Consider the following 14,653-nt stretch of genomic DNA (forward strand, 5'->3'; position numbering starts at 1 on the left):
ACCTCACATGCTTCCTCACTTAAGGCCCAATTTCATCATCACCTTCTCACCCCTGACTACTTCCAAAGTGCAGTTAGATATTGTCAACACAGAAGTCTGCTACAACTTGAAAAAAGTATGGACAGCACAAAATAAATGGAGTATCAAAATAGTTTACAAAGCATTATTCAGTATTGATTTGTAGACTTTCCTTTTTAATTCAACAAAACCCTCAATTTTTAAGTTCACCTGAGGCTGCCACAGAATTTCCTGAGGACTGCAGAATCCATGGACCTTGCTGCAGAATTTAGGTCCAGTCTGCCACACAATAGAGGGCCTTGGATTAGTGCTAAAACAATCAAGATCAGTACATGGGTTTGAGGGAGTCAGTTAAATTGATTTAACATATTCCGAGTGGCTAGAAGAGAAGGGTGCATGAGGAAAAGCAACTAAGGGGACAGTGTAAGGTACAGAAACGCCTACCCTGATTTACACTTCTGGTCCTTGAGTATAAATGCTATTACAATAATTTTTGTTGAGGTTCCTTTGAACTCTAATAGATTCACATATCTTGCACACTCTCTCTGAATTTGGCATCTGAAATAAAGTTCTGTTCTCTACAGTGATTGTTAACTTGACCATACTGCACAAGTATCAAGGTGTAAATTCAGCAATATACACAGAATATTAATTTAAAGGCATGAACCCATTGAAGCTATAGAGAGACTCCCATTGGCAGTAATTGGCATAGTGCAACAGTTATGCTTGTGGGAAATAGAAGTTTGAGATTTTAAATAGACAAATAAGGAAATCAAACCATATCATCATATGGCAACTTTCTTGCACTGGATTTTGCAGAGCATCTTGTATTTAGAACAAACATGGAAAGAGTTACTGAAGCAAGTATCCTTGTTTTCATTTAACTGGAATGTTTACAAAACAAGATTTAGAAAACGAGGTAGAGTTCCTAATGGAGGCTACCTCAATACTCAGCATCAAATTTGTCATTTTCCAGTTGGGTAAGAAAAAGAAAACCTCAAGATAAATCCCAATTTTCTTATAATACTGTTTAATAGGTTTTCCCTAACATAATGCGCACACAACAGTATGTTGTCAATTTAAAAAAATATTTAATGCTGCCAAAAACATATAAAAATACAATAAAAATGGCAGTACAAAGTATTTTCTAGTTTATTTCTTTTACATCTTTCTACAGTTAATACAGGCATTATAAAAAACACAAAAGACAGCAAGTTATTTTGTTTCGCAAAGTAGCATGCTGGTGGTGTTCTTCATCCCCTGGATGTAGTTTACGTTGTAAACAGATAATTATGAGGCCTTCTTGGTATTTATCAGACCTCACTTTTGTTCCCGAAGAGGGGTTCATATCTTGCCTTGCATGTCAATAGTTTGCAATTTATAGATGTAGAATATTCACAAGTCTTGGAGGTTTAGATGTCAGTCAGTCTCGGCCTACGACATACAACGCAAAACAAAGTCACCGATTCAGTAAAGACTAAAAATCAATAGACTAAGGGCTCGGAAGTCATATAATTATAAGGCAAACCCCCAAACTGATAATTTGTTCCAATTTTTCACATTTGTTTCTCAGACTAAATTACTCCACTACTATCAGTAGTAAAACTGTTTGAAATGCCAAATCTTTTTCAGAAGAGAGACTATAGATAAGGCAAATGCACGCTGGAGATCCCCAGTCCAGCAGGTCACTAAAGCCCATGCCTAACTTTAAGCATGTGAGTAGTCCCATTGACTACAGTGGGACTCTGAGTATTTTGCTGGACAAGGACCCAATAACTGCTCTTTGAAATCTGAATGCCAGTCCTGTTTTAGAAGGTATAGTTCAAAGCAAAATGACATTCCAAGTCTAAATTCACTTGTCCCAATGAGGGAATTCCAAAATTATAACGTTTTTAATAAAGCAAAGCCTATATGACCAGAAACAAATTAAAAGAACCAACATTCATAAACCCACACTGATTTCTTCCAGAGCACAGTAATCTTTTCTTAAACTTAACTGACAGCATGTTTAAAAAGGTTTATTTTTCCACATATCAGGCCTTTTAATGCAAATAAAGACTCAGACAGATGAAATATTTTGAACACATTTATTTTCAGTACACAAGAGTGAGACTGAGCTGAAGCCAATGAAAAAAACAGCTTTAAAAGGCAGGAAGACTATCACACAATTATAAACTTTGCCAAATTCCACCCTGTAGTTTAAATCACTTGTCCACAATGACAATTTTCCCCATGAGTTCTCTCAATCAATTTACATAAGTTTCTTGTGTAGTCATCCAAAAATCTGACGTTTAAGTCTAATAAATGAAGAGGTACACTAAATAATTTTATTGGCCTCTTTTATACTTTGAGACGATGTAGGCTTTTTCATACCCACCCTCATCACACACACTTGCGTTTTTTATAATGTCCATTTGCACTATACTGTATATTTTTAAAATACAGTGTTAAAATAAACATACATCAGTTAATGAAATGGAACATGTAATGTTCCAAAGGTTTAATTAAGTTAAAGTAAGTTTCATTTGCAAATTAAATTTCCCTAAAATGCACGTGTAATTTCTCCAAATCTTTACTTTAGACTCTATTTAATTATTGCTATTGGATAACTCCTGCTCAACAAGTAAAGGGGAAAATATTTAAAAGATGGAGGGGCACTCAACACAGTAAGTGGTGCCATTGCAAACAATAGATTTTCCCCTGCCAGAAAAATATAATTGAATAGAAAACCATAAGAACTTATTCCAATCCTTATAAAACTAGAATGTGCTACTTATAACAGAGATTCACATGTATGTTAGTGATTACTCGTTAAAAGGTGAATGAGATTTATATGAAGCTAATCATCTGAATGTCAGCTTTAAAGTAACCTAATTAAAAAAATAAGTTCTACTATGCTCCAATTATCTGTAATTATTCTGGGAAACAATACATGCAGGGGAAAAAGGATCACAGTCAAGATTTGAATCAGAAGCTCAACAACATTTCAGAACAAGTGCCCCAATCAGGATTTAATATTTCAGAAGTAAAGACGGTTGTCTCATGTGCTCATGAACTTAACTGCCATAGAAACAACGAAGTATGCACAGGCTAGATTTTGCACACCTTCCTGTGAAGTGCTATGAACTAAAGACAAAAGAGGAAATCCTAACTCCACTAAAAAGTCAGTGAGCATTTTGCCATTATTTTAAATGGAACTAGGATTTTACACAAAGTTCCTTCCTGGAATGTGATAAAAGGCTTCATGCTAAGCTTCTTTCCCAACCTCATACTGCAGCAGATCGTAGTTTAAAATATTTTTGCCTGTCACTGGTGTGATCCTTAAAAATTGTTACAGCTTGGTTGTTAATGATGCAGCCTGGTTGTTAATGATGCAGCCAAGCCAACCAAACACAGCTTACCCATGATTTACCAAATACATTTACAAATGCTACTTTGTGGTGTGGAAAGGAGTGAACACAATGTGAGCACACATGAACATTCCCAAGCAAGTCTTCTTGGGGTCTGGGCAATGTAGGAGACAGAGTTTAGATGAAGTCAGGTAAAAATTCAAATTAAGGTCTTTAAAAGATACATTTAGAGCTTGTCATCAGAGGAAAGCAGAAAAGGCTTAGAAAAATCCTGCTGCTGAGTCAGGAGATAAATGGAGACTTGCAATTTCAGAGAAAGGGATATTATCTATCTTGGAGATGTTTTTAACTGTTTTCCTTTAAGCACTTTAAGATATGGAGATCTTATTTTACTTTTATAATAGTACTTCATGGCACTACATACATTTTCCCATAAACGAAACCCAGTCGTTTGTAAGACACTTTACAACACTTAAAAGTTTTAATTGAAAGAAATATGGGCAGATTGAGGAGTACGATATATGATGGACAGACTAATGCACTCGCTTTAGGCTAGGGGTTGATTAGAGTTCGAACATCTGAAGGTTTAAAAAAAAGAAAAAAGATATTTGTTGGGACAAGACCTTCCTAAACACAAAATCTTCACTCTCCCCAGATTGCTTAAGGTCTTGAATTTAGCATTCCTGAACTTCGTTGTATTACCCTTAAAATACCTACTTACAACAAGTAACCAAAATTTACTCTAAGTGCCAAAGCAATTACTAAATCTTGGCTCTGCCATGGCTCCAGTACCAGTTGCAATCTTGTTTTAATGGCAGTCTTAAAGAAACCCAGCTCTAAACACTGTAAGACTCAACCATCTGAAGTCTCATTCTTCTACTAGCACCAGGGGAATTCACTATTCACACTACCTGGAGTTACCTGTGTAAATCTACTGCACAGCTATGAGACACTCCTCAAAAGTGTATGTTGTTCAGTCATCTAATTGCAGTGCAATGAAATAGCAACTCAGTTTCGGTCCCATGTTTAACCCCCTGCTACTGAGCTTGCAGGTGGCTGGAGACCTTTCAAAATGTTTTATTAAGGAGATCACAATATCATTATCCCCATTTTACACATTTGGAAACTGAGGCAGAGAGGTAGGGTGATTTGTTCAAGGTCACTCAGCAGACCAGTGGCAGAGCCATGAATAGAACTCAAGTCTCCTGAATGCTTATCCAGTGCTCTATCCACTAGGCCACACAGCCTTCTTCCTTAGAGGAGAATGAGTTTGACAGCTGCATAAAGGAACCTATACAATGGGAAGGAAGTTAACAATGGAGCTGGGAAAAGAGCTATTAGATAAACTTTGCACTATTTGTACAAAAAAAGTGTATGATCCATCTCAAAGTGATCTAAAGGTAAAGAAGTACTTCCTTCATCTGCTATTCCTGATGAAGTGGTTAACTATTTGTGTTTATTATGGTGCTAGGCAACTAACATAGATCGGGCATCCTTAATTAAGACTACATGACAGTTAACATCTTATCAAATAATTGATAATATTCATCTATATTCTGTAGCTAATACTTCCAATTACGTTTGAAACAAGTTTTTCACGAAGTTAAATCAGTTTTAAGTTACCTTCAGTGTGCCATTATTGATAGGTGACAGATTTATTATTATTACACGGAATAAAACTCAAAAAAAAAATCAGTAAGATGAGACAAAATATCACATTACATATTTAATGGAATGTCAGAACTTTAACAAAACTAGAGCGTCAGACAGTAGCTGAAGTCTGAATACAGCTTCCATGAATCAGTTTAACAATTTGCCTCTAAGTCTAGGGCTAGCAAATAGCTTTATTAAAAAAACCCATAAGCAATTTCAAGCTTTTTTAAATAACTGCAAAAACAAAAAAATAAATAAATAAAAGGAATGCAGTGTACAGAGGAGAAACTGAAAAGTGCTTCATCAGAACCTTAGCTGCTCATATCCAAAGTCTCAAAATCTTGAAATGTGGGGAATGGATGCACTGTGCACAAATTATGCTTTACATTTAGTTCCAAAATCAAATTTTTTTGTTTTGGTCAAATAAATTTGTACAAACTAAGCTTTTAAAAGTACAGTTCGCTACAAAAAGTAAGATTAAATATGCAGTTATAAAATATATTTATCCTGGGTCATAAGAATATAAAATGTTGATGCCTATGTCAATAGTACACTACACACACTTAAGGATAACTTCTTTGCATTAATAATGTAAATGATATCACGCTGTTTATTGCTTATGTCAGGCATGTAAATTAAAACCCAGACAGCCTCAATCGTTAAATCTTCATGGCTCAGGGTCCATCTACTCGATTCAGTGGAATACCATTTTTAAAAGTATATAAATACAGTTACACAAAGTTTGTACCTGTTTATTTAACAAATGAACAACTTTATTCTGGGTAGCAATCTGCTGTTTGGTTTCAGAAGTACCTGCTGTGAAAGTCCTGAGATGCTGACTGTGATAAGTTTACATCACTTATCTAATTTGTGTCTAAACTGCACCAATTTTAGGTGTAAGGAGTTTGCTGCTGAAAGTCAAACTCCCTAGTGATTGACTTGCAGCAAGATTAGCTGCTACCGTAGACAGGCTCACAGTGCAAATAAGTGTTTACTTACAAGGAATGTTCTTGAAAATACAGTTTCCAGCAAGAATAAGCTCCAGCTAAAATGACTGTACCAAACCCAATCTTAGTGAGAATAGGTTTCCAATATAACCACCTTTTTCTTTTTCTTTCGGTCTCACTTAGCTTCTGTTTCATCTGGTGCACCTTCTGGGCTGTGTGAGCTTTTCTATCCTCTCGTAGCCGTTTCCGAACCGTACTAAAAGAGAAAAAACTAAATTGTAGAATAGAAGTAATTCCTCAAGAGATATTAGGAAAAAACCCCTCAACCCAACCCAACACACAGAACAGTTAACCAATCTGTGCTGTTTATGACTAAAACAATGAAGGAGGGAATGTTGACGAGAATGGTCTTTACTCTGTGCTACTCTAATTACCTGAACAGTTTAATTAAATACCCATGCCGTTTTAACATTATTAAGGTTGCCAAGTCAAACATCAAGAACTTAGGAAACACGATTGCACCCTTAATGCTGCTCCCTCTTGCCTACTGCATATGTATTTTCTATATTAATATATAATATATAGAGTATACCAAAAAAGCACACATTGAGAGCATCTTCACTGAAGAAGTAACTCAGGCTCTTTCTTGGTTGTTGCCTGCAACCCTCCTACCACACACACAAAACCCTCTCATGAGTTTAGTGCAGGGGTAGGCAAACTACAGCCTGCGAGCCATCTGAAGCCAGCCCCCGCTCCGGCCGGCGTGCTGGGTCCGGGGCCTCACCACACGGCTCAGCCCCGCTCTGGCCAGGGTGTTGGGTTGGGGTCGCACCACGCAGCTTGGCCCCGTTCCGGCGCTCCAGCCGGGGCGCTGGGTCAGGGTTGCACCATGAAACTTAGCCCCGCACCACGCGGCTTCTCCACTCTGGCTCCTACGCACTCCAACGGGAGCTGCAGGGGCGGTGCCTGTGGATGGGACAGTGTGTAGAGCTGCCTGGCTGCACCTCTGCATAGGAGCCAGATAAGGGACATGTCAATGCTTCCGGGAGCCTCGAGGTAATCCCTGCTCGGAGCCTGCATCCCCTGGGCCTCTCCCCATGCCCCAGCCCTGATCCTCCTCCTGCTCTCCAAACCCCTCGATCCCAGCCCAGAGCACCCTCCTGCACCCCAAACCTCTCATACCCAGCCCCACCCCAGAGCCTGCATCTTGTCCCCAACCCCAACTTTGTGACCATTTACGACCCGCCATACAATTCCTATTCCCCGATGTGGCCCTCGGACCAAAAATTTTGCCCACCCCTGGTTTAGTGGTACTTTCAGTCTGGGCTGGCAGGCACATCTGAAGCTTCAGGCTAAAACCAGCGTGATACTTTCCATCAGACTGATAACCCACACACTTTCCAGTGAGGACACAGGCTAAATCACTTGATGCTGATAATCCTCCAGTGTCTTGCCACAATTCCCCCGATACCCAAAAGGACAAACAAGTTCTCCCACAACTCACTGGGAAAGACCAGAGCAACTCAGTTTACTGCAACAGAAAGAACCCTGGGACATGATCCCACAGATCTTAGCAATGCACAGTGGTGAGTGCAGAACCGGTGAGGACACAGTAACTCAAGTACGACTTTCTTCTGTGGCCACTCACACCAGAAGCAAGCTAACCTGGGTGCTCAGCCTCAGGTTTTGATCACCTGAGTTAACAAGGCTACAGTGAAAACACACCCACAGGCTACTTGTGCCTTCAACCCACAGCAAACGTCCCACTGAGAGCAATGGGAAGTTGGTACAAAGATGGAGGATAAAATATGGCCCTTGTGTAGTCCAGTTTGCAAAGGTATTGAGCACTAACAGCTCCCACTGACGACAGTTGAGCCTATTCGTGTGCACAACTTCTGAAACTCACACCATAAACTTCTATTTAGACAAGTTGGCATTGCATTCACCACTGTGGTGAAAAACTGATACCACGTACTTGTAGGACCATTACTATTTCTGCCCTTTACAAGTTAAGCAGTCACCTGATTTGTGCATGTGATTGTAATAATTGCTCAGTTGGTGTGTAAGTGTGTATCTAAGGCCACATCTACACTCAGAGCACTTTTATCACTACTGTACCAGCAAAAGCACTCCTGGTGTGGATGCAGCTATACTGACCAAATGGGGTTTCCAGCCTCCAGGATTGTCCTGGAGTCTCCAAGAATTAAAAATTCATCTTTTGTTAAAGATCATGTCATGGGATGAAACCTCCAGGAATACATCCAACCAAAACTGGCAACCCTATGGCAAAACTGACGTTTGTACTGGCATAGTAAAACCGTCCCCATAAATGAATGAAACAAGCTATCCTGATATAAATGCCATTTTGCTCGTATAGCTGTAGCTACACTAGAAACTTCTGCCAGTACAGACACATTGGCTAGGGATCACATTTTCACACCCATGGCCAATACTGCTATTCTGGCAGAAGTCTGTAGCTTGTATATTGCTACAAGCACTACAATGGCACACCTACAGTGCTACAGGTATGCTGCTGTAGCGCCTGTACCATAGACACTTAAGCCTAGGCTACACCTAAAACTCAGGTCAACCTAGCTACATCACTGAAGGCTGTGAAAAGTTTCACATCCTGTATGAAGTAGTTAGGTTAACCTTCCACCAACCTAGATACTGCCTCTCAGGTCTACACTAAACCCTTACTACAGTGACAGAAGGGTTTTTTCTCATTGCCATAGGAAATCTACCCCCCTGAGAGGTGGTAGCTAGGTCAGTGGTTACCCAGCTGCATCTATAGCATGGGTTAAGTTGACCTAACTACTTCAGAGTGTGAAATTTTTCACAGCCCAGAGCAATGTGGCTATGTCGACCTAAGTTTCAAGTCGAGACCAGGCCTTAGCCTTTTTATCTGAAAGTTTGAAGCCTTAAGGAACAGAAAGCTCCAAAGTTAGCAACTCAGTGAGATGGAAGGGGTAGTTCAGTCCTTTCAGCTGTTGTTCCGGAGCGTGTGCAGAGTGACACTTGAAACCTTGTGCTGTAAGCCTTTCTGTTCCCAGCCATTTTGTTATTTTCTCTTTTCTTCTTAAAGCTTACTTATTTAAAAGTACTGAACAGGGAATAACTAAAGTGGTATCAAAGATTTTATTCAATCATGTCTAAGACCATCTAGGGAACACACCCCATCCTTGCCCCCACTCAAATTATCTGGGATTAGAATTTCTCCAGGATAGGGTTGCCAACCCTCCCAGTTTCGCTGGAAGTCTCCCGGAATTGGGCTCTATCTCCCAGAGGCTACTGAAGCCAAAAACTGGGAGATTTTAGGCTGCTAAATGTCCAGCAGCGCTGTGGGGCTAAGGCAGCCTCCCTGCCTGCCCTGGCTTCGTGCCTGTCCCCAAAGTGGTGACATGTCCCTGCGGCCCTTGAGGAAACAGGGAGTCTCTGTGCACTGTCCCCGCCCCAAGCTAGCCAATGGGAATTGCAGCCAATGGGAACTGCAGGGGCGGTGCCTGCAAATGGGAGCTGTGTGTGCAGAGCCCTCTTCCCCCCCCCGGCAAGGGACATGTCAGCTGCTTCCGGGAGCAGCGTGGGGCCAGGGCAGGCAGGTAGCCTGCCTTAGCCCCACAGTGCCGCTGACTAGGAGCCACCAGAGATAAGCACTGCCTGGGGGCTGGAGCCTGCATCCATCACCCCCTGCCTCAGCCCCTGAGCCCCCCCCTCACGGAGCCAGCACCCCAAGCCACCTTCCACACCCCAATCCCTTGCGCCAGACCGGATGCCCCTCCCGAATCCAAACTCCCTCCCAGATCCTGCACCCCCTCCTCCACCACAGAGCCTCTCTCACACTCCGAACCCCTCGGCCCCAGTCCAGAGCCTGCACCCCAACCCCTTGTCCCAGCTCGGTGAAAGTGAATGAGTGGGGGACAGCGAGCCACAGAGGAAGGGGGGGGATGAAGTGAGTGGGGCGGGGCCTCAGAGAAGGGGCGGGACAGGGCAAGGGTGTTTGGGTTTGTGTGATTAGACCATTGGCAACCCTACTCCAGAATAAGAGGATTTAAAAAAGACAAAACAAAAAACCACATCCCCAAGGCACTTTCCATGTTTCTTACCTTTCAATGCTTCCATCCATGATATCCTGCACTTTAGTGGACAGTTCAGTATTTATTTTCTCCCCAATTTGCTCCTGTTTTTCTAAGCCAACACTATTCCCATTGTACTTCTCTGTATTTACTCTGGCTGGGTGTGGAGGGGACTGCTCAGAACTTGGTGCTTGGTCCTCCTTAGAAAGTTCCTTCCACCGTTTCTGAATGAATGAGAACACATTTTTGAACAACATTTCTCAACATCATGAAAGTTATATCTTTGAATAAACAAGAATGATCATATAAATAAAAATGTAAATTAAAAAAGTATATAAAAACTAATTTCTAGACAAAGAAGCAAGCAACACCGCGATACCCTTATTTACATTGAATAGAGAACAAAGTACACCCATCAGTCTTAGCTTTAGGTAACATTAAAACCTAGACTCATTTGAGGGAAATTCAGTTGTTAGAAAACAACTTGAAGGTCAAGTAAACAGCATAGAAATTTGTCCAGGATTAACAAAAATTGGCAAGTGAAAGTTAGGGCTGTAAACTCATGGCAATAAAAGAGGTAAGGCTCTTGGGCATGACAGAATACCTGCAAAAAATCTCTAAAAGTGGATCTGATCAAACAGATAGGTATTACAGAGAAGGCAATATGGTTAAGAGCAAGACACAATACCACAACAATTAAAAAATGCTAAATTATTATTCAAGAAAAAGTATTACAAGTGACAGTGGTGTAACTAGATATCTCTTTACTGTTTGCAGGAGACAAAATATTGGCAAGAGCCCTTCACAAAAGATTACTAGACATCAGACGTGAAATGTGTGGGGTTGTTTTTTGTTTTTGTTTTTTTTATATCAAAACAGTCTCTTATATGAGCTTTGCTGCTCTACAACTCCATGTAAATCCAAAGCTTTTGTAATCAGCCACCTTGGTCATAATCCTGTGTAAAATCCAGAGAACTGGATAAAATGTCCAAAATGACCTAACAACTACAAGAAAACATGGCTGTAGACGTCCATGTGACTACACAGTCCCTTTGGAATTTCCAATAGTTTTCAACAAGGATACTTTTTTTTTTTTTGGAATTCCTTGTAGCAATGTTTAATGAACCGGTATGCCTTGCTCCTGTGTCAACAGATTAGATTCCCCTCAGGAAAACAAAACCTTTTATTTGTGTGCATCGGATGTGTCAGAAGTGGGAGTCCTTATTAGAAAACTACATACTGCAATCGGCATTCGTCGTCCTCTCACAGGAAATCCTGCAGATTATGAAGTGATGAGAAAATTAACTTTGTATTGGTAACCTTGCTATGGATTATTGCCTGATGAGCTCAAAAGAGGATCCTAAATGACTCCAGGAAACCTAAGATTTCATTTAAACAAGTATTTACCTAGCTACCTGGGTTTTATTTGTGGAGATAGATCTCAAAATGCAAACAGTTTGCTAGGGAGTCTTGTCATTGGAAAAAGGAGAATTTATCCACCAAGAGTGAAGTTATTATTCAGGCAAACTTTTACTAAATTGAGATACATAAGTGACGGACACTGGTTAGAAACCTATATTAAAACAATTTCCCCCTCCTTCCCAAAAACCACAGCTTGAGAACACTGTGGATGTCAAAAATTAAGTTTATGGGATTCGTCTACGCCATGGTGGAAATGCTTCCCTGCTCCACTGCCCCACTCCATGAAAATGTCAGCAGCTAGCACCACTTCTAAAACCTCAAAAAGTGCTCACACTGTGTGGGCCTGAAGAGATATGCAGGTAATATATGATATATTTAAATAAAAAACGGTTAAAGGTGATAGTATGGTCTTTTATCAACATTGCAAGACAGGGTCAAGGAAGGTGCCAGCAGATTAAAGGGGGGAAAAAAAGAGGTAAAAATAAGTTTCATTAAGTAAAGTTCACCCACCCACATCACGCATCTTCAGCAGGGTTTGAAACCTGAACCTTCAGCACTGCAGCAGAGCGTTCGTTACCACTTGAGCTACAGGACTAACTACATTAGCAGGCAACAGGAGGAGGCGGTTATCCCAGGAGTGAAACAAACAGACTGCTAGCACCATGTACTAAATCCAGGAGATGGTCATGGGGAATATGGCACCCAGGCTCTTCAACCCACCACCCAAAAGGTCCTGCTCTGCGTGGAACCTGCAGGGGAGTGGAAAGGAGATGGGATGCTGAGATCATGTGCCAACTCTCCCGCCTTCCTCACTGCTCTGGCAGTTTCCAGTACAGCATGTGCTGTGTTGGTATCAGCAATCTCTTTACGATTTTCATGCCACAGTTTCCCTGAGGATCACAAGCAAGAGAAGGGAAATGGGAATTGAAGAGTTCATATTTCAGCCAAACTTACATGGAATTTCATGGGATGAAGAAAAAGCACTTCTCTAGCCGAAGGGTTTCTCCCTACTGAATTTTAAAGGCCTGCTGTAAACAGAAATGTTAAAGCTTTCCAGAAAAAGAGTTAGGCAACTACACAGAGGTTGAGAGCAACTTCCACTATACTCATCTTTACTGGAAGAATGCTTACACAGTAAGCTGTTTAATTAGATCTACGTGGGCAGGCCCCTGAGACTTCATGATTACAAGTTCTGAGCATAAGACCTCAAAAACAGGAGAAGTTAACACAAGAGGAATGGAGTTGGTCTTAACCTTCGCTAAGACTGTCTACACCCCCACTTATGTCGGTGTAACATATACTGCTTAGGGGTGTGCCACCCCGTGAGCAACGTAAGTTACATCAACCTAAAGGTCGAGATGGACAGTGCTATGTCAGCGGGAGAGCTTCTCTCGCCGGCATAGCTACCGCCACCTATTGGGGGTGGATTAATGAAGTGGATGGGAGAGCTCTCTCCTGTCATCTTAGAGCAGCTACACGAGAGAACTTACAGCAGTGTGGCTGCATCAGTGCAGCTGCGCCATTGTAAGGCTAAGTTATTTTTCTCTGGTCCCAGAAGGGCAGTCTACACTAAAATGTTAGAGGTTTTTTATGTACTGTTACAAATAATAGCTAATCGGGCTAGAGAAATGTTCTCTAATCCCTTCCATTTGACATTTTCAGTTTAATAATAACTAGTTTCACTGTTGATGCAACATGCCCTACCACAGCAACATCAAAGCTGAAAAACTGTAACTAAACGGACAGGTAGCAAGCAGGTGCCTGCATAAAGAGAAAAGAACTCGGAAGGAGGAAAGGGCCTGCGCACACATTCAGTGCTGTTACTTTTAAGCCTACCCAGAGATCTTTCTAAACAAACGAGAGCAGAAAAATCCATCTGTCTTTTTTCAAAAGACACCAAAAATCCACACACATTTCATGCTTCTCTATTTAAAGCGTGTTTTAAATAGAAGTTCTGGATAAAATGTGTCAATTAAAACAATTCAAGTTGACACTGGGTCTCATCTGCACTCCAATTTTTAAAAAGCTCTTCTGGAACAGAAGAAGAAAATCCAAATTTACCATCTGAATAAGACCAAATTGATGTCCATATTTCTACTCTGTTGTGCAAGTAACTTAAATCCCTCACATACAATAACTCAAGTAACAATTTCCTCCCATGGCTATAGTTAAGCGAAACAAATATTTTTAAATAAATTGTGAAGAGCAGCAAGGAAAATTCAAATTAAAGCTGATCTCTTCGTTTACCCAAAAGCTCATGAAGTTCTTAAATGCAATGGGATCAATTATTTACCAGCATATTTTGAAATCACATTGGGACATGTCAAGGATGTGACATCATCCTTAACATTTAATTTTTACTTTTTCCCCTTAGAACATTCAGTTCATTCCAAGACTGACAGAAAAAATTAAGAACAGTATTTGTTCAACACTTGTTAAGAATAGTACACTTGCGAAAAGTCTTACTTCCATTTTTCCTAAAATGTGGGAGGAGTTAAGTTGTATACAACTGATAACCAAGAATAATTTAAAAAAAATACTAATATCCAATAAAAAGAAAAGGAGGACTTGTGGCACCTGAGAGACTAACAAATTTATCTGAGCATAAGCTTTCGTGAGCTACAGCTCACTTCATCAGATGCATGCAGTGGAAAATACAGTGGGGAGATTTATATACACAGAGAATATGAAACAATGGGTGTCACCATACACACTAACAAGAATGATCAGGTAAGGTGAGCTATTACCAGCAGGAGAGTGGGGGGGGGGGGGGGAGGAGACCTTTTGTAGTGATAATCAAAGGTGAGACATTTCCAGCAGTTGACAAGAACGTCTGAGGAAAGGAGTGGGGGGGCTGGGGGGGGCGGGCGGGCGGGGAGGAGGAATAGTTTTACTTTTTGTAATGACACATCCACTCCCAGTCTCTATTCAAGCCTCAGTTAATTGTATCCAGTTTGCAAATTAATTCCAATTCAGCAGTCTCTCGTTGGAGTCTGTTTTTGAAGTCTTTTTGTTGAAGAATTGCCACTTTTAGGTCTGTAATCGAGTGACCAGAGAGACTGAAGTGTTCTCCGACTGGTTTTTGAGGGTTATAATTCTTGACGTCTGATTTATGTCTGTTTATTCTTTTACGTAGAGACTGTCCAGTCTGACCAATGTACATGGCAGAGGGGCATTGCTGGCACATGAT

At 40.8% G+C, this 14,653-nt stretch overlaps 2 protein-coding genes across 4 annotated transcripts in view; one reads left to right on the forward strand and one right to left on the reverse strand.

The window, feature by feature from the left end:
• Nucleotides 1-14,653, forward strand: part of PSMG2 (proteasome assembly chaperone 2) — a 37,960-nt gene that overhangs the window by 22,007 nt on the left and 1,300 nt on the right. Inside the window, exon 7 of one of the 2 annotated variants that reach the window (XM_074944677.1) lies at nucleotides 11,195-12,024. The exons of the other annotated variant lie outside the window; for it this stretch is intronic. Within the exon in view, the coding sequence (XP_074800778.1) occupies nucleotides 11,195-11,269 (75 nt within the window). The 3' untranslated portion in view covers nucleotides 11,270-12,024. Of the gene's footprint in view, nucleotides 1-11,194; nucleotides 12,025-14,653 lie in introns of those variants that run through there. 2 annotated transcript variants of the gene reach the window in all.
• Nucleotides 1,139-14,653, reverse strand: part of PTPN2 (protein tyrosine phosphatase non-receptor type 2) — a 56,522-nt gene continuing 43,007 nt past the window's right edge. The window contains exons 8-10 of one of the 2 annotated variants that reach the window (XM_074944671.1): nucleotides 10,072-10,265; nucleotides 6,021-6,224; nucleotides 1,139-1,452 (exon numbers count right to left, since the gene is read on the reverse strand). In XM_074944671.1, the coding sequence (XP_074800772.1) occupies nucleotides 1,431-1,452; nucleotides 6,021-6,224; nucleotides 10,072-10,265 (420 nt within the window). In that variant the 3' untranslated portion in view covers nucleotides 1,139-1,430. The remainder of the gene's footprint in view (nucleotides 1,453-6,020; nucleotides 6,225-10,071; nucleotides 10,266-14,653) is intronic. The other variant, XM_074944673.1, reaches the window with a different exon arrangement.

The sequence above is a fragment of the Natator depressus genome, chromosome 2 (genome assembly GCF_965152275.1).
Source record: "Natator depressus isolate rNatDep1 chromosome 2, rNatDep2.hap1, whole genome shotgun sequence".
NCBI lineage: Eukaryota > Metazoa > Chordata > Testudines > Cheloniidae > Natator > Natator depressus.